The sequence below is a fragment of the Salvelinus namaycush genome, chromosome 13 (assembly GCF_016432855.1).
Source record: "Salvelinus namaycush isolate Seneca chromosome 13, SaNama_1.0, whole genome shotgun sequence".
Lineage (NCBI taxonomy): Eukaryota > Metazoa > Chordata > Actinopteri > Salmoniformes > Salmonidae > Salvelinus > Salvelinus namaycush.
Genome location: NC_052319.1, coordinates 9,749,867 through 9,770,398, shown reverse-complemented (window position 1 = coordinate 9,770,398; position 20,532 = coordinate 9,749,867). Strand labels below are relative to the sequence as shown.

General features: G+C 40.1%; 2 protein-coding genes across 3 annotated transcripts; both read left to right on the top strand.

The window, feature by feature from the left end:
• The first annotated feature begins 1,801 nt into the window (after positions 1-1,801).
• On the top strand, positions 1,802-4,072 carry LOC120057848 (beta-crystallin A2-like). Its single transcript, XM_039006316.1, has 4 exons — positions 1,802-1,959; positions 2,817-2,958; positions 3,214-3,356; positions 3,925-4,072. The coding sequence occupies exons 1-4, from the start codon at positions 1,802-1,804 to the stop codon at positions 4,070-4,072; spliced, it is 591 nt and encodes a 196-aa protein (XP_038862244.1).
• A 7,886-nt stretch (positions 4,073-11,958) lies between these two features.
• fev (FEV transcription factor, ETS family member) lies at positions 11,959-16,534 on the top strand. Of its 2 annotated transcripts, none has more exons than XM_039006315.1 (3): positions 11,959-12,060; positions 14,902-14,973; positions 15,416-16,534. In XM_039006315.1, the coding sequence occupies exon 3, from the start codon at positions 15,475-15,477 to the stop codon at positions 15,952-15,954; it is 480 nt and encodes a 159-aa protein (XP_038862243.1). In that variant the 5' UTR covers positions 11,959-12,060; positions 14,902-14,973; positions 15,416-15,474; the 3' UTR covers positions 15,955-16,534. The 2 variants fall into 2 exon arrangements, with proteins under 2 accessions (XP_038862243.1, XP_038862242.1); XM_039006314.1 differs by having other exon boundaries at positions 11,982-12,158.
• Positions 16,535-20,532: the final 3,998 nt, after the last annotated feature.

Genomic DNA, 20,532 nt, shown 5'->3' with positions numbered 1-20,532 from the left:
GGGGATCAAAGACCAGCAGCTGGGTGACTAGAGCTCTGTCACCGTGTCTCATTGTCCACCTGCCCCAAGCCAAACAAGGCCACACAGGTAAGACAGAACAATGGAACCAGCCCACTCAAAGGGGCCGCTGTACACACAAGCAATGAAGCATATAGGCACACATATGGCCACACAGAGACAGCAGAAAAGGGTGTAAATACAATAATAACACATTGCAGAGGAACCATCCAAGTCTGAAGTCTGATTATTTGTACATTTCCAGCAGCAAATACAATATAGGGTTCATCCCAAATGTCACCCTGTTCCCTACATAGTGCACGACCTTTGACCAGGGCGCTGGTCAAAAGTAGTGCAATATATGGGCTCTGGTCAAACATAAGGAGTTGGTGTCTTTTGGGACACAAACAAAGACTAAAGCATGCACCACACCGCTAATGTAAAAGCATATCTGGTATAACCTAACCTGACCGGACCATATGTTTCTGTGATATGTTGCCTCACGTCGAATTTATCTTCATTCAAACAAAAACGGGTATTATCACCAGTCACTGTAATGAACTGTTATGCCACAAGATGTCACTACAGACAAGTATTATTCCAATTGACTTACATCACTAGGTTCCATTTGTGTTATTATACTGACAATCCAGAACATAAAGTAAAGTTGCAACGTCAAAGTGCCTTTTTAAAATATGATACACATTCATCCACATTCCACTTTGCATTCATACGCCTCACAAAGGCACAGGAACAATTCGGACCCATTGACAATTCAGTAACTGGCAAACATTGAACATTAAAAACAACATTGTAAATGGCTGAGAAACTAGTGCTGCTAGAAACATGTCAGAATCGTTTCTCATGATCCCTTTCAGTTCATATCAGAATAGATTTAGTGTGAAAACCAACAGGTATTAAAAAGGTCATACATTTCAAAAGCCTTCTTTTCAACCTTTTGAAGTACAAACATGATCCGACATTAAAGAATATGAATTATTGATCAGCTAATCTGTCTGTCTTCCCATGTTGAATCCTATGAAAGACGACAGTGATGCCATGTTGGGTGGGTGCTGCGCAGAGGCAGCGGTAGAGACAGAGTCAGCCATACTTGTGGACTGAGGGAAGCATTGGTGCCCTTGTACCTACCTCTGGGGTAATCTCCCAGAATGCTTCCATAGTCCCCAATTTCCAATCAAACTGTTGTGTCAGTGTGTTGCCATTGTGGCCGGCCGTCAGGCAGGCACAGTCCCTGGGTGCCATTTTGATGAGTCAGTGGATCTAAGCCTCTCACAATGGGCCTCGGGAGCCTCCACAATGGTGTGGACTAATGCATGCATTCAGTTTGCCGCTGCTGAGTATGCAAGGCTTGTGCGAAAGCGGCATTAAATGAGGGGCTTGGTAGTATAAAAACAGAAGTGGGGGGCCTAGGACTCGATATTGTTACTCTGGATCTGTCCCACCTCAGTACTCTCTGTAAGTATTCACACTACCTAGGTAGACCGTGAACATCTGATTGCTGTGCATTGGTGTACCAAGAAAGAGGATTGATGACATCCAATATGGGAGATGTATATCTCATATTTGTATCGGATATTTCCCCAGTGCAAACTGAGAGCTCAAACTGAGAGCTAAAAAAAATGGTAGTACGCTCTTGCTCTTTGCTCAAGAATCAATGTTCACTTTCATGTAGAGATACCAGAGCACCCAGAGAGAAGCACCCCATTTTAGCCTAGTTTCCTCACCTCTGGTCTTCCTTGTCCCCTTTTGGTAGAGAGCAACCCCACGGTGGAAAAAAGCAAACATGAACACTCAGCAGATGGAGCAGATGGGCCAGTTCAAGATCACTGTCTGGGAGGAAGAGAACTTCCAGGGCAAGCGTTGTGAGTTCCTGCTGGAGTGTCAGAACATCATGGATAGGGGATTCCACAAGATCCGCTCCATCAAGGTCGAGAACGGACCGTAAGTGTCTCTTTGGATTTCTACTCTACTAGGCTACAACCGAGGATCTGTACCACATTATTAGCAGAGTAGTACTACATTATTACGACAGAGTAGTAGTAGTACTACATTAGACCCATGGAGTTTGTTCGGTCAACAAATGTTTTTTTAGGTTTTTCCGGTAATTGGTTCTAGTTGTGTTTGAGTGAGAAGTGAGAAATGTATTCAATATAACATTCATTTCCAGACCTAGTTCCTCTCAGAAGCGAATGTATACTTGAATATTATATTATACATCGCATGTGTACTGTACTGTTGTGAACCGGCCCTCAAATCAAAGCTGTGTCATTTCATTTGTTGTGATACTACAATGTATGACAATGCAACATTAAATTATCATTATCATGTCCCTTAACACTTGACAGTCTGACTGTAAAATATGGAATCTTATAATGACTGTTATTTCGATTCAATGATTTTGGCAAATTTCTTTGCAATTTAGTTTCCGCATGCTTTTTACATTGTTATGGACCAAATGTTATAGCTGAACACTAGGGGAGAGCACCGATTGGTGTGAGTTATTAGCCTGAAATGTAGCTTGTTGTTTTGTTTCTGACAGTCAGTCAAAGTCAGGCTACAGATGTAATCTCCATTGAGTCCCAGCTGTCTGCCTAGTGTTCTGTTGCAGCAGCTGACTGATGGTCTGATAATGGTCCATATGTGCAGCATGTGGTGTTTGCTTTGGCCCTTTGTCCTCTAATCAAAAAAGATCTCGCTGCCATGGGGCGTTGCACTTTTGTTAACTAACCTGACGCTCTGTTTTCTCTCTTTCGTTCTCGTTCCCTCTCTCATTTTCTCTCTCCCCGCCTGTGTTTTAGCTGGTTGGGTTATGAGTATCCCGAGTTCCAGGGCCAGCAGTTTATCCTTGAGAAGGGAGACTATCCCCGTTACGAGGCTTGGAGCGGAAACAGCAGTTACAGAACCGAGCACATGCTTTCCTTTAGACCTATCAAGTGCGCTGTAAGTTCCTCCCACAGAAATGTGTCATTTCAAGGTGGGAAAAAAGCCTACATCTGAAACACATTTAGGAATGAAGCACAGGAATACTAATGTTGTATTGAAGGTTAATAGATCCACACATGATTCTAGTATTTATATCGTATCATCACACCATCATACCACAACTCTCAAATCCGTCTGTTTTTGATTCCCCCCCCCAATTGTTTTTTAACAAAACCATATATGAAACGATTCAAGGCTCATCTCTGTCAACAGAACCACAGTGACAGTAAAGTGACTCTGTACGAGTGTGAAGACTTCCAGGGACGCAAGTTCGAGATGTGTGATGACTACCCCTCTCTACAGGCTATGGGCTGGTGTAGCAAGGAGGTTCCCTCAATTAAAGTCAACTCCGGAGCGTGAGTCTCAAATCAAATCAAGTTGTGTTTGACACATGCGTCGTAAAACAACAGGAGTAGACTAACAGTGAAACGCTTACTTTACAGGTCCTTTTCCAACAATGCCGAGTTTAAGATAAAATGTTAATTAAAAATAGAAATAGTGACACGAGGAATAAATACACAGTGAATAACGAATAACAAGGAGGAAAAATAACATGGCTATTTACAGAGATTACCAGTATCCCATTATCTCAGCATCCGATATGCCTTCATAAACACTCTAGGGCAGGGTTTCCCAAACTCCTTCCAAGCTTTGATTATTTGAATCAGCTGTGTAGTGCTAGGGCAAAAAACAAAATGTGGGGCCCCAGGCTATTGATTCGTAAACACATTGACAAGGACATAATTTGTCCACATAATAACGTGCAGATCCTCAGTCACCCATTACTTTCCAAGACGATTGGTTTTGTAGATTTTATAACAAGCATAGGACTGCATCGGGCACATATTATCTACAAAGCAGCCGCATTTTGGTCGTAGAGAGAACAATTATCAAACTGAATAACACATGTCCTTCTCTTTACAGGTGGGTGGCCTATCAGTTCCCCGGTTACCGTGGTTACCAGTACATCCTGGAGAGAGACAGACACCAGGGAGAGTACAGACACTACAACGAGTACAGCACTCAGGCTCACACCAACCAGGTCCAGTCTATCCGCAGAATCCAGCACTAAGTCCACTTGACACTATCCTCCAGCGGCTACCATGTACCGAGCATGCCATGTATTAAAATAGGCAATAAAGGCTTTATGCAAACTACGGAAACAGTGCTTGTGGCAATTCCTTGCTTTTTTTGTACCGCCTTTTCTCGAGGACATAGAGCTGTTCAACAGCCTGTGGTAGATTCCTAACAACCCATCACCAAAGTGGCTATTTATATACTCCAACAGAAGTCAACCACAAAGGCATTTTATGATATGACCATTGCATCAATACATAACCCAGGGTAAATACCACCTGTCTGTTAGGATATGATGTAGATTGTTCCTGTCAGAGTGTTATCATATTTCCAATAAACATGAGCACAAGATCACTATTGTTTCCACCATGTTGTGTTGTGTAGTTGCCTAGCATGAAGCCTAACATACAGAGGAACATAAGAGGGTTTGGGAGCTAAATTGACTTCACTGGGGGATTCGATAGATCCACTACCTTATACTGTGGCATCAATCAAAAGAGCGATACAATTTTACGAAATGGAATCAACAATAAATGCCACAAATATGCCCCTGGAGACAGCGGTTTCATTCTCCGAATTCCCTTCACTTTCTCTACTATATCCCTGTACTCTATCTCCCCATCTGTGTATCTAACATTGGTCGTGTTCCCCTGCTCAGATGTTGCATCCATCAACCAATGGTTGCGTGCCACGTCATCGACTGTGAAGTCGGGAACCAGATTGCTATAACACATGGTGTGCTCAGCTGATAGGTAAAATACCTATCCAGACCTTGTAAGATCTGGCATACGGCAGCAACGTCTGAGCAGAGTGACACGACCATTGGGTGTGACGACCACTGGATGTGTTCGAGCAGTAAGGCTAACAGCCAATTAATGCTTGACTTTTTAAAAAAAAAGCTCTTAAATTGTGTAACAATGCGGAGGGCTCCTGTAGCTCCGCATTGACATGATTGGTTGACTGTAGGTACGGGCGGGAGGTCCTGTATAAACACAAACTCGCGTCCTTGTCAACTTCCTTCACGACAGCTCTGCGCTGCTCGGCGAAGCTCATGTCAACGTAAATGCTGCGCTACCAAATGCAGACGGACGATTGAACATGTGGCGCCTTTAAAGAAGCTGACTGTATGAGAGAGTCCTTGAGTGAAGTCGGGGGAGGGGCATCTGCGACAGCAAAAAATCAGACAGTGGTGATTTTTCAAGAGCAAGACTCAGATTAACATGGCAGTGCTAACATGGCTGCTATTGTTTCTTTAAAAAATAAGATATTTCAAAATGTCAAAATAAACGTTTCTATACCTCTATATCACACACATACAAACTGAAAACATAACATGTGACAGTGGAGGCTGCTGAGGGGAGGACGGCTCCTAATAATGGCTGGAACTGAGCGAATGGAATGGCATCAAACACATGGAAGACGTGTTTAATGTTGTTGATAATTTACCACTTATTCAGCTCCAGCTCATTAGCACGTGCCCGTCCTCCCCAATTAAGGTGCCACCAACCTCCTATTTTTTTTAATGTTGATTAACATGTCTCCAAGCCCAAATCACTCACTCACGAACCTACACACAATACCCCATAATGTCAAAGTGGAATTATTTTTTGGGAAATGTTTACAAATCATTTTCAAATGAAAAGATGAAATGTCTTCAGTCAATAAGTATTCAACCCCGTTGTTATGGAAATCTTAAATAACTTCAGGAGTGGAAATTTGCATAACAAGTCACATAATAAGTTGCATGGACTCACTCTGTGTGCAGTAATAGTGTGTGACATTATTGTTTAATGACTACCTCATCTCTGTACCCCACACATACAATTATTTGTAAGGTCCCTCACATGCCCTGATTTTCAAACACAGATTCAACCAAAAATACCAGGGAGATTTTCCAATGCCTCGCAAAGAAGAAGCAGACATGATTAATTACACTTTGGATGGTGTATAAATACACCCAGTCACTACAAAGATACAGGCATCCTTCCTAACTCAGTTGCCGGAGAGGAAGGAAACCAGGGATTTCACCATGAGGCTAATAGTGACTTTAAAACAGTTACAGAGTTTAATGGCTGTAATAGGAGAACATTGAGGATGGATCAACAACATTGTAGTTACTCCACAATGCTAATCTAATTGACAGAGTGAAAAGAAGGAAGCCTGAACAAAATACAAATATTCCTAAACATCCATCCTGTTTGCAACAAGGCACTGAATTAATACTGCAAAATAATGTGGCAAAGCAGTGAACCTTTTGTCCTGAATACAAAGTCTTATGTTTGGGGCAAATCCAATACAACACATTACTGAGTACCACTCTCTATATTTTCAAGCATAGTGGTGGCTGCATCATGTTATGGGTATGCTTGTAAAAGACTATGGATTCTTGGATTCTTGGATTTTTTCAGAATAAAAAAAACTGGAATGGAGCGAAGCACAAGCAAAATCCTAGAGGAAAATCTGGCTCAGTCTGCTTCCCACCAGAGACAGGGAGATGAATTCAGCTTTCAGCAGGACAATAACCTAAAACACAAGGCCAAATCTACACTGGAGTTGCTTACCAAGAAAACAGTGTATGTTCCTGAGTGGCGGCCGAGTTAGTTTTTTACCCCCTTTTCTCCCAAATTTTCGTGGTATCCAATTGCTAGTAATTACTATCTTGTCTCATCGCTACAACTCCCGTACGGGCTCGGGAGAGACGAAGGTCGCAAGCCATGCGTCCTCCGAAGCACAACCCAACCAAGCCGCACTGCTTCTTAACACAGCGCGCCTCCAACCCGGAAGCCAGCCGCACCAATGTGTCGGAGGAAACACCGTGCACCTGGCCCCCTCGGTTAGCGCGCACTGCGCCCGGCCCGCCACAGGAGTCGCTGGAGCGCGATGAGACAAGGATATCCCTACCGGCCAAACCCTCCCTAACCCGGACGACGCTAGGCCAATTGTGCGTTGCCCCACGGACCTCCCGGTCGCTGCCGGCTGCGACAGAGCCTGGGCGCGAACCCAGAGACTCTGGTGGCGCAGCTAGCGCTGCGATGCAGTGCCCTAGACCACTGCGCCACCCGGGAGGCCGAGTTAGTTTTGACTTAAATCTACTTTAAAATCTATGGCAAGATCTGAAAACGGTTGTCTAGCAATGATCAACAACAATTTTTGAATAATGGGCAAATGTTGCACAATCCAGTTCTGGAAAGCTCTTAGAGACTTACCCAGAAAGACTAACAGCTGTAATCGCTGCCAAATGTGCTTTTATAAAGTATTGACGCAGGGGTGTGAATACTTATGTAAATGTAATATTACTGTATTTCATTTTCAATACATTAGCAAACATTTCTAAAAACATGTTTTCACTTTGTATTTTGGGGCATTGTGTGTAGATGGGTGAGAAAAAAAATACATTTTAAACCTCTATGGGATCGGTGTCCCTAATCGCCACGGTTGTTGCTAACTGTAAAGGTCGTTTTCCTCCTCGTCTGAAGAGGAGCATGGATCGGACCAAAACGCAGCGTGGGTTGAATACATAATGATTTATTAACGAAGACGAAAAAACACTTAAACAAACTACAACAATAAACGACGTAAACAGACCTGAACTTGAGAACATATAACATGAACGCACGAACAGGAAGGAACACACGAAATGAAACGAACGAAAACAGTCCCGTGTGGCACAAACACTGACACAGGAACATTCACCCACAAACAAACAGTGTGAACAGCCTACCTAAATATGGTTCTCAATCAGAGGAAACGTAAAACACCTGCCCCTGATTGAGAACCATATCAGGCTAGTTAACAACCCTAAACATAGAAACAAATAACATAGACTGCCCACCCCAACTCACACCCTGACCATACTAAACAAAGACAAAACAAAGGAAATAAGGTCAGGAACGTGACACTAACGTTGAGAGTTAGAATAGTTAGAATAGTACACAAAGTGTAAAAGCCAACTTTCCAGGACATAGACATGTCTTATATGGGCAGAAAGCTTAAATTCTTGTTAACTTCTCACGAGTCACCATCCCGGATCCGGGAGCACCCTCATCAGTAAAAAAGCTGACTAGCATAGCCTAGCATAGCGCCACAAGTAAATACTAGCATCTAAATATCATTAAATCACAAGTCCAAGACACCAGATGAAAGATACACATCTTGTGAATCCAGCCATCATTTCCGATTTTTTAAATGTTTTACAGGGAAGACACAATATGTATTTCTATTAGCTAACCACGATAGCAAAAGACACAACTTTTTTTTCCCACCATTTTTTTCCTGCATAGGTAGCTATCACAAATTCGACCAAATAAAGATATAAATAGTCACTAACCAAGAAACAACTTCATCAGATGACAGTCTGATAACATATTTATTGTATAGCATATGTTTTGTTAGAAAAATTTGCATATTTCAGGTATAAATCATAGTTTTACATTGCAGCCACCATCACAACTCTCACCAAAGCAACTAGAATAACTACAGAGACCAACGTGAATTACCTAAATACTCATCATAAAACATTTATGAAAAATACACAGCATACAGCAAATGAAAGACAAAGATCTTGTGAATCCAGCCAATATTTCAGATTTTTTAAGTGTTTTACAGCGTAAACACAATATAGCATTATATTAGCTTACTACAATAGCCAACCACACAACAGCATTGATTCAAGCCAACAATAGCGATAACGAATAAACCAGCAAAAGATATAAATTTTTTCACTAACCTTCTCAAACTTCTTCAGATGACAGTCCTATAACATCATATTACACAATACATATAGAGTTTGTTCGAAAATGTGCATATTTAGCGGCACAAATCGTGGTTATACAATGAGAATAGTAGCCAAGCTGCCAACAAAATGTCGGGAGAAATCTTGGGAGAGGCACCTAATCTAATCAATAACTAATCATAAACTTGACTAAAAAATACAGGTTGGACAGCAAATGAAAGATACATTAGTTCTTAATGCAACCGCTGTGTTAGATTTTTAAAATTAACGTTACTACGACATACAGCGTGCGTTAAAGCGAGACCGCACCGAAATTAATGGCGGAATAGTAGTTTGACATTTTTCAACAGAACAACGAATTAACATCATAAATAGTTCTTACTTTTTGATGCGCTTCCATCAGAATCTTGGGCAAGTTGTCCTTTGTCCAGAAGAATCGTTGCTCGGTTGTAGATTGTCGCCTTCAACTTTGGAATTAGCAGTAAACATTAGCCATGTGGCGAAGACGTGCCCAACTCACTATAACGCAGCACTAAGAAAATTCCGAAAATCGCAATATACTGATATAAAATGATATAACTCGGTTTAAAATAACTACATTATGATGTTTTTAACACCTATATCGAATAAAATCAGAGCCGGATATATCTAAGGCCTATAACGAGAGCTTTCCAGAACGCCATCCTGAGGTCTGTCTTGCGTCATGGCGAATGTTGAAAAGAGTGTACCCCACCTACCAAGACCCTTTATATGGCCTCAGATCTGCCTAGCAACTCCATTCCAATTCTCACTGCTTGCTGACATCTAGGGGAAGGCGTATGCAGTGCATGTCGACCAATAGAATACATGCAAATTAATAAACTGACCCTAGAACAGAGTGCCTGATTTCAGATTTCTCACTTCCTGACAGGAAGTTTGCTCCAACTTGAGTTCTGTTTTACTCACAGATATAATTCAAACGGTTTTAGAAACTAGAGAGTGTTTTCTATCCAATAGTAATAATAAAATGCATATTGTACGAGCAAGAATTGAGTACGAGGCAGTTTAATTTGGGAACGAATTTTTACAAAGTGAAAACAGCACCCCCTATTGAGAAAAGGTTCTAACTGCAGTGTCCAATTTACAGTAACTATTACAGTGAAAAAATATAATTATATTGTTTGAGGAGAGTGCACAACAACAAAATACTTTTATCACGGCAACTGGTGTGATACATTCACCTCTGAAGGTAAATAATGTACTTACATTCATTAATCATGCTCTGATTTGTCATCCTGAGGGTCCCAGATTTAAAATATAGCATAGTTTTGTTTGATAAAATCAATTTTTATATTCCAATGTAGGAACTAGGTTCTACAGCTTGAACCCCATGCCGTTGTCATGTAGATGCAAGTCTGACAATTTTTATCCCCATAATGCAACACTTTGGAAGGCGGTGACCAACGATGGTCACGACTTGACAAAAGTGATCCGCTCGAACATGCAACTCTTGCAACACTGGCAACACTGTCATGTTGAGCTGAGCCTTGCTGTTGGAAAACCACATTAGTGTCCGACTTGCGTCTCCTCAACTTCTCTCCTCGACTTTCGTCTACATTCGGTTGCTTAGTCTCACCACTCAAATATCTGGGCCAGCTATTTCTCTTCTTCAAATCTGATTTGAAACCTAACTTAACCCTAAACTTAACCACACTAACCTTATGCCTAACCCTAATCTTGAATTAAGACCAAAAAGCGACATGTTTTTTTTGTACATTTTTATGATATAGCCAATTTTATCTTCGCTGGTGGCCCTTCTAGTGTGAACCCTCAATCAGTGCTGGTGGAATCGTTGCGCTATCTGATGTAAGACAATGCGTATCTATCCTAAAGCTGTCAATAAAACTTTTAAAATACCTTAAAATATGTTTAAAGAATAAAAAATAAATCTAAAGTGTTTCTGTATTTATGCCTTGAAATAACAACGTATGTAGCACTCAACCACAAACATATCAATGAACGAAGGCAGCAGGGCCGTTTTAGTGAGGTTCGGAAAAGAGCAAAAACAAGAAAATGTTACTACAGCCATTATCATATTGGTTGCAATAGGTTCATTCACCTCAGTTGATCTACAAACACATAGCCTATTGGCTATACAATTAGCCACTGCACATTAACCCACATTAGCTCAGCACCGGGATTGAAAACTGTAATTGAATATGTACAGAGGGATCTGTTAACAGAAAAGTTAATATTAATATTAACGAAAGGTTAACAAACACATTTGCTTTACAGAACTTTTTCTTCTGGCAGTTTTGCAGCGTATTTCCTGCAATTCTACACATTTTGACATGGGACGGAGACATTTTTGCAGTTTTAAAGCCAATTTCCTGACATTCTACACATTTCGCCATGCCATGTGAATATGAAATCTGAGTGAGAGTGACTAACAAAATAAGTAGGGGGCCCCCTGGAGGTAAGGGCCCCTGGGCACGTGCCCTGCATGCCTGGTCAGTAATTTGGCATGCAAGTTTGGAGAGGTGGCTAGACTAACTAGACTAATTTACCAATCCAAAATGTTTTAACTGGCATATGCTAATTGAGTGACTGTCAGTGAGGCATAACAAGAGAGAAACTGCTAATGCAAAACGAAGAAATTGCACTTTGTGTATTCTACTATTCTAACTCTCAACTGTAAATGTACGGCCCTGGAAAGCAGAGCCTATGTCTCTAGTCTAAAGCCTACTCGGGAATGACTTGCTACTCTCTGAACCTGGCCCAAGGCGAGGCAACGTGCTGCCAGACCATGTGAGCTGTCCAAGGTGCTGACCTGTCAGTGTTACTAGCTACTATGGCCATGACAAACTAATTTACCAACAAATAAACTATAGAAATAGGAGGGAAGCAGGTATAGGCCTATTATGTATCGTTGAGACTGCCATTGCATGATGCTGCTAATAAGTCTGCCACGTTGTGGTTGGATAATATATACATGTTTTCTTGAACCGGATCACTTGTCAAGCAACACTTGCTACATCCTGCTTTGAATCCGTTGCTTTGAATCCTCTGTTTGCCAAGTCGTCTCACAGAGTCCCACGCCCAGTCCAGGATCTTTTAATAAATGTTCAACTATACACACCTTTCTCAAATACACATTTCTGTTCAGACTGATTAAAACGGCTGCACAGCGAAAAGGAGCTGGCCAGGCGTTTCGAGTGGTGAGGATAATAGGGTAGGCCACTGTTGGTTGGTGTTTCAATCCTGAATAAAAGGTCAGTCCAACAATAAGAGAAGGTAAAAAAATCGTTTTTAGGAAGCCTAACACTCTCTGTGCCTGTGAACCAGTTGGGAATTATTTGAAATGCAGGAGGTAAGAGACTTGGATACTCCCCATTGGTCTAATATTTGCAAAAATAGGATGTGCTCATTTTGTGATCAGCTATATAGACTTCTAAATATATTTCTATGGGATTATGTTACAGTCAGTACGCCTAATATGTAATGTTATTGAAGGTTGATATCCTAATTTTAGATTTGCGCGCGTAACTCCCGTTACAACCATTAACGTTATTCCGATTTACCCACGCGTGTCAAATTATGATTCGACCTGAAGTGTTTTATATCCTTTGTTCTAATAATGGGCAAATATTACGGTGAAACTGCAAAAATGATAATGGACCACCAAAACTTTCACCAGAACTTCTAGTAGCCTATAGAAGCCAGAATGGGCCAATAATATTTAATTCAAATCTTTCAGAAATGACCTAGCATTCGAGGCTTGTTTTAAGTTGCCTGCGACCTGTTTAAAGACTCAGGCAGCTAAAGCAAGTCTGGGACGCCAGAGACCACTCTTCAGAACACAGCGGCAGCGGCATAACTGGTGGAGAGGGAGTGGCGTGGTGGGGATGTGGAGTGATAGCCGATTCCATGAGTCATATAGGCCTAGCCTTGCTTAGCAGTCACATATATAGGCTTGCTCTCAGGTCTCATATCGTTTGCTCCTGTTATCGCCCCACCGGGAAACGAATCATAACTTGAAATCCGCGCGGGTAACTGTAAAGGAGTTTTCGTTAAAATATTTCATTTGAATTAATGCATAAGGATTTACGCAAAATGCAATTATGCACGCGTAAGTTAGGCATGATCAAGTTTGGACTCGACCCATAATGTGTATTGTGATCGAAAATGTAATGTTTATTATGTCTATTTAATTATTGCCATGTGTTGTGATTAGAAATCCCAAAAGGCCTACTATTGAGTTAGTGTAAGCAGTGGAAAACCTTTTAGAATGCAGGCATATACAACATTTACAATATGCTGTACATTTCGCATGTCCATGGTATATGCCAACTAATAACGTTTAATGCCTTAAATACTGTTTGACTGTCATTGCCTTTTTAATGTACTTACTCACTTACTATTATCACTGAATATTTGCACAGCTAATCTCAATAATGTTATGTACCCCTGCACGTGTACCCCCGCACATTGACTCTGTACCGGTACCCCCTGCTTATAGCCTCGTTATTGTTATGCCATTTCCTTGTGTTACTTTTGATAATTGTTGTTCTTTTTTTAAACTTTAGTTTATTCTGTAAATATTTTCTTAACTCTATTTCTTGAACTGCATTGGTAGTTAAGGGCTTGTAAGTAACCATTTCAAGGTAAGGTCTACTACACCTGTTGTATTCGGCGCATGTGACAAATACAATTTGATTTGATTTGATTTGATCTACCCACAATGTATTTTCTTCATATTCCTTAGGCTTACAATAGAGGCAGGCAGTTATTGTATTTCAAGTTATTGTATTTCAAATACATTATTTTTTATACTGAGTCTCTGTATTATTATTGTTTACCATTATTATTATTGTTATTATTATTATTATTATTATTAGGCCTATTGTTGTTATTATTATGCTATTATTCATGGGGTTTTGTGGATGGGGACTTGTGAGGTATAGCTTGGACAATGTCTTGGAAGGATTGCTTTTAATTAATAGTGAAATGTTCTGTCATGGCTTTACGTCAAAAAACCTCATAGCCTAGTAGCCTTCATGGTTTTAAATTCACAACCTCATTGCAAGACGATTGTATACAGCCTTATACCTATAAACAGAAGGTCGTGGATAAAATGTTCTTGTTTTCCCAGGTGCATTGAGGCATGTTTTTAAGGTAAATATTTTTTCCCAACATGAAATAGGCCTTTGTGTTTGCAAAGAGGTAAAGAGGCGGAAGAGAGAGAGGATCTGAACTGGCTTCCATGTCATACACTTAAATTCTCCATAGAAACTCTGATCTTAACGCGGAAACTTTATTAAACCCTGATGGTGGATTGATAAGACCGAATTTCTCTCGGTTTCTTTTTATTGTGGAGACCGGGGAGAGATGACAGAGGTAAATTGCTATTTTAATTAAAGCAATGCACGAGAGGAAATTGCTGTCTGAATATTGTCTCAGAGATGGGGTTTGTGACAGTTGCCTGGAAACTTCAATCTGTCCCACATTTATTCCAGATCACAGTTATAAGATAAAGTTTAATACAAATCTTTGCCCGAATGAAATCCAACCCTTTCTTGAACAACAGCTACAATGAAACAGAACTGCGGAGGAAACCTTATGTTTAACATGTATCTCTCAGGTTCGTGCTTTTGTACGTGAAATTATCAATATTATTGCTTTATATTCAGATGAGGGAAACTAGTATTTAGTCCTCGGGTAGTGATGCTGCTTCCAGCTAGCGTTTGCTCTGCCTTTTCAATCTGAAACCCGTCTCCTCTTTTGTCGGAAATCGGATATCCTCTTTCCTGAACGCGTTTCCTGGCTTCGGTTGTGAAGCTTGGACGAAGAAACCACAAATATGAGAAAAGAGAGCATTAGTTAGAGAGACTCGATTATAAGATAGAATCATAGCTTTTAAATGCTTTTATAATATTTTCAATCTGAACGGAAGTATTTCCACAAGGAATATAGCCTATCGAATTATCCAAATGTGAATTGTGTTTTAAACATATACCTTTGGCAATTAATATTTATTTTAGATTAGATTTTATACTAATCTTTTTTTACTAACACATTTATTTGTGTTAATGACCGTTCTATTTATTTTGCAGATCCAACAGAAAATCTGTTGAAAGAAAGCAAAAGTGGATCCTGGTGTCCCATAAATACAGGAGCGCAAAAAGGTAAGAACATTTTGAAATGTTGATTTATTATATGCATTCCAACCCTGTATGCATTTAGAACATTTGTATTACATTTATATATTATTATATATTACTTTTCATATTTTAGAGTCCATAGGAGCACTATTATTGATTTGATTAGAGATCATTGCTCAGTTGAAAGAACCCCTATGATCCCTTGTTTTCCTTCGTGATTGTGTTGTTTGTCCAAGAGGTATGCTTTTTAGACAAATACTTTTCTTTCGTGATTCTGTTTTTTGCAAGACACATTGACGCTATTGTTGTCCAACTGATAGCGTATCAACGTGTTTATGCTATGCGTAATTGGCCATTTCTTTTGGAAACCAAGTAACATTTGTTCTCCAGATTGCCTATCAAATAAATGCTTATTTCCCCCTTTTCCCCCCTTCACAAATCTTTATTAATGTGTTATTTTGAATAGGTAGTGGACAGATTCAGCTATGGCAGTTTCTCCTCGAACTCCTGTCAGACAGCGCCAACATGTCCTGCATTACCTGGGAAGGGACGAACGGAGAATTCAAGCTAATTGACCCAGATGAGGTGGCCCGGCGATGGGGCGAGCGCAAAAGCAAGCCCAACATGAATTATGACAAACTCAGCCGCGCATTGCGCTACTACTATGACAAAAACATCATGACAAAGGTCCATGGGAAGCGATATGCTTACAAGTTCGACTTTCACGGCTTGGCCCAGGTGTGTCAACCCTCAACAACAGAGCAAGCTCTTTATAAATTCCAGAGTAATTTTGCCCCTATTCCCTTTTCAGGGATTTCCAAGCTAAGCCTTGTTGGTCCAGGCGTTGGTCCGTCCGGATTCTCCTATTGGCCGGGTTCGCCACCGACTCTCTACCACAGTCACAACCTCCAACCCCCGGGTCCGTTTGGTGCTGTGTCCGCTTCGCACATCAACTGTGTCAACAACATCAACAACCTGAATAACATCAATAACCACTACAATTGACTACTATTAATCCACCAATGAGGCATAATCATAATTCTCGATGATTGATGTAGTTTAAGGCGTGTCTTTTTGGATTAGGCCTAATTATGATTTTTCCTTTCGAAACATTGTCTTATCCTAACTGAATATGCCAAGGCGCAATTCATTAAACATTTTGTGGAATGTTTCAAATGCAATAACATGCGTTTTCAGATAGGCTATGTGTTTTAGACTAAATTCAGATTAAGAACCATTTTCTTGACAATTTGTTTTGTCTTTGATTCGACAGGACACTGGTGCCTACACCTCTGAAATTGCCTGGGCTTTTAGCGCCATCATGTGGCTATAAATTAAACATATAAATACTGAATTGATCTCAGATAGGTTTGCAGTGCACTAATTTCAAAGTAGGATTATTAGTGCCGATCTAAAAACATTATGGAGATAAAGATATGTCGTCGCCAATATATTCCCTGATGACTCCCACTTTAAATAGCCTTCGTTATTTTAAAGTTCCAATACAGACGTGTTTATCTCAATATCAAATCATTTCTGGGTAACTATTAAGTACCTTACTGTCTTTGTTTTCAATTAAAATGGTCAAAAAGAAACAAATAGCAAAGAGCAATTTCTCAAGCAAGAATTTTGTTAGCACTGTCTGGGCGTGGTCTGAGTGGGGAGGGGATACAGCCTATCACAACCGTCTGTGATTGGGAGTCCCATAGGGTGGCGCACAATTGGCACAGTGTTGTCCGGGTTTGGACGGGCAGGCCGTCATTGTAAATAAGAATTTGTTCTTAACTGGCTTGCCTATTTATAAAGGTTAAAATTAAAATAAATACATTCCTATTGGTCTATTATAGCGTCCGGTGATGTCACCAAGCAGGCCAAAACTCCATCCCACCAAACAGGCTGACATTTCAGGTAGTCTTTTCAAACAGCTCTTACACTAAAAGGGCATTATCCTAATTTTCACAATTTAACAGTAACATTCCAACCTCATAGGGTAGAATATATATATATATATATATATATATATATATATTATAAAACACATGAAAATCACGTTTTTGACTGCACTGGGCCTTTAAGCCTACTTTAGACATACACAGGCAGTCTAGATACAGTGCAGGCATCTCCTTTAGTTTTGACAACAACCACGTTAGTTTTTTCCTTTATACGTTTTATTTGGAAATTTTATGCATTAAAAAAAGCAATAGATTATTTAATTATAATTTTAAACCTTTTAGAAGTTATTTCTTTGAAATTTTAGGCTAAAAATGCCAGTTGATATCATGCATGAAATTGTGTGATGTTATTTTACATAGGCCTACATTTAATTTTGCCGAATTATCACATAATGTATTAAAATTGTTTTCAAGTCCGTCAACCATGTTGTATAAAACCATCATCATCCTCAGAATTTGCAGATCATTTTGTTCAAGTGCGCAATACATTTTTCTCTCTCAGTGTGGGTTGATGATCTGATAACATATTGTAGATTAGGCTTACATTCTTTCCGGCCACACGGGGGCGCTACGTCTCTGCATATAACAGGTGTACTGTTTGCATGATTCATTTTTTATTTTATTTAACCTTTATTTAACTAGGCAAGTCAGTTAAGAACAAATTCTTATTTACAATGACGGCCTACCAAAAGGCAAAAGGCCTACTGCGGGGACGGGGGCTGGAATAATTATATATATATTTTTATATAGGACAAAACACACATCACGACAAGAGAGACAACACAACATAATTTTTTACATTTTCTTTTATTTAAACTTTATTTAACTAGGCAAGTCAGTTAAGAACAAATTCTTATTTACAATGACGGCCAACTGGGGATTAACTGCCTTGTTCAGGGGCAGAACGACAGATTCGATCCAGCAACCTTTCACTCTAACCACTAGGCTACCTAAGACAGACCTAAGACAACAACACAGCAAGGCAGCAACACATGACAACACAGCATGGTAGCAACACAACATGACAACAACATGGTAGCAACACAACATGGTAGCAGCACAAAACATGGTACAAACATTATTGGGCACAGACAACAGCACAAAGGGCAAGAAGGTAGAGACAACAATATATCACGCAAAGCAGCCACAACTGTCAGTAAGAGTGTCCATGATTGAGTCCTTGAATGAAGAGATTGAGATAAAACTGTCCAGTTTGAGTGTTTGTTGCAGCTCGTTCCAGTCGCTAGCTGCAGCGAACTGAAAAGACAGTTGTGTGTGCTTTGGGGACCTTTAACAGAATGTGACTGGCAGAATGGGTGTTGTATGTGGAGGATGAGGGCTGCAGTATGTATCTCAGATAGGGGGGAGTGAGGCCCAAGAGGGTTTTATAAATAAGCATCAACCAGTGGGTCTTGCAACAGGTATACATAGATGAGAAGTTTACAGAGGAGTATAGAGTGCAGGGATGTGTCCTATAAGGATATTATGGGCAATTGGATTCATCTACATTTTAAAAACTTGAGCCACTGTTCCATGTGCTATTCTGTTTTGATGGAGAAACGTTTTGTCCTAGTTTAAATTTGTTTTCAACTTCATTGCTGTGGATGACATCACACACTTAGGTTGTGTCCCAAAAGGCACCCTAATACCTATATATGGCACTATTATTGACCAGAGCTCTATGGGTCCTGGTCAAAAGTAGTGCACTACATTGGGACATAGGCTTACTATACAGACCCCCAGCCCACTCCAGTCTAAAAAACAACAGCCTCATTAACCAGGGGGATTGCCTCCTTTCCAAATGGTACCCTATTTCCTACATAGTCCACTACTTTTGACCTGGCCCAAGTAGTGCACTATATGAGGAATTGGATGCCATTTGGGACACACAAAGTCAAACGTGATGCACTATGTAGGGAATAGTATGCAATTTAGAACACACACAAAGTCTACTCAGTAAGCAGAAATGAAATACAATTATTTATGTAAAGAAAAAAAAATCCTAAAAAAGAAAAAACAATATTCAAACAACAGAAAATGCTGTATTCCTAATCCCAGTTAGCCTAGATTAATATTCTACAAACCCAGCAGTGAATTTAAAAAAATCTAAATTGATGGTATACATTCACCCATCCATGTCAGATTGCCTGTATCTGGTAAAGGATTACTTGTGGTAAGCTCTTATGTAACCTAAACCTTAACCTACATTCAGACATGCAGTGTGGTCAGGCAAGTGGTTTGAGAGCCAGAGGAACAACCATTCACCACTCCCTGTCTGTGGAGCTAATTTGATGTCATAGGTAGAGAATGCCTCCTCCACGGTTGCATATTGTGAGGAGGCTGATAAGAACGCAGCAGTGTGTGTGTGACCTGCATATCAATAGAGCCACCAGGGACCCCGTCATCTATTGATGGCAGACAGGCAGGCAGGCAGCGCTCGAGACACCAGACGCATTTCAAATCCCCTGCCTCGCCTCCCTCTGTCCGCACATTGCCAGGCCAACTGAGGCAAAGACATGATCTCAGTTTCTCTCTCTTCCTGTTCTCACACTATAGGCAGCCTACTTAAAATAGGTTTCCCTATCAAGACATATTATGAAATGCACTTTCAAAGGATGAAAAGAAGAACGGACCACAAGCAAGACGGTTACTGATCTAAACTGTTTAAAACTACCAACATATGTACACTCAGGGCTCTAAATGAAAATGTTTCATTGGTAAAACTGGTGCCCTCAACTTTAAAAAGTTAGGATTACCACATGAAATTTAGGAGCACCAGAAAATATGTTTTTCTAAATTGATTGAGATACTGCCTATGGGCCTACATGAATTTGAGCTACTTTTGAAGCACATGTTGTGCACAATAAACTAATAGGTAACACTGAATACATTCGTTTATTATAAAAGCTAAAATGTTGATAGGAATACCTGCCACTGAAAGTCATTTGCGCAATATTAGGTTTCTTCATTGTGTAAAAGCACCATTTTCCTATTGAGACGCGTTACATTGGAAATTGTACACTGTCTCTTTAAAAAACTTTAGGTTGTCACTATAACATGCAAGAGATGTGTCTTCATTCATTATTGCTATGATCATTGATCTCCTGAAGAAGGTATCCCCTTTCCTTTCTTTCTGTGACCTCAAATGTTTGGATATAGCCTACTGGTAAAGGTACCAGGTTGTTAGCTAGCTAGCCAATTAGGTAACATGACTGAACAAAATTTCAACAAATGGTTAACGACGCACAAGTAGATTTAGAACGGCCCACGACATGGTTTATGAATGTAAAATGAAAATCTTTTGACCTAGTTGGTAAACAAGCAAGCCGTTTTTGATGTAATAATGGTGCCACCATGACATTAACACATTTGCACTCTAGGGCACTCAGAAACAACGGTATGGAGAATACTTTTCATTCCAATTCTTATTATCTGCAACAACAAAAAAATCATAGTTGCTCAGTGCTCCCAAATTATAAAAAATATTTAATTGCAAATGCGACCGAATTGGTTGCACTATTGAGACCTGTTGACACTACCGCATACATAAAGAGACCACTGTTATGTGCAGCAGCCCATTGATTCTGCGTACCATCGCATTGTATCATACGTTTCAAATCAAATCAAATTG

What these genes read in the sequence shown, in the direction of transcription:
- LOC120057848 (XM_039006316.1), top strand. Translation starts at nt 1,802, where the DNA reads ATGAACACTCAGCAGATGGAGCAGATGGGCCAGTTCAAGATCACTGTC. An exon ending in ATCAAGGTCGAGAACGGACC is followed by an intron (nt 1,960 to 2,816) that starts GTAAGTGTCTCT and finishes CCTGTGTTTTAG; the next exon opens with CTGGTTGGGTTATGAGTATC. An exon ending in ATTAAAGTCAACTCCGGAGC is followed by an intron (nt 3,357 to 3,924) that starts GTGAGTCTCAAA and finishes TTCTCTTTACAG; the next exon opens with GTGGGTGGCCTATCAGTTCC.
- fev (XM_039006315.1), top strand. Translation starts at nt 15,475, where the DNA reads ATGTCCTGCATTACCTGGGAAGGGACGAACGGAGAATTCAAGCTAATT.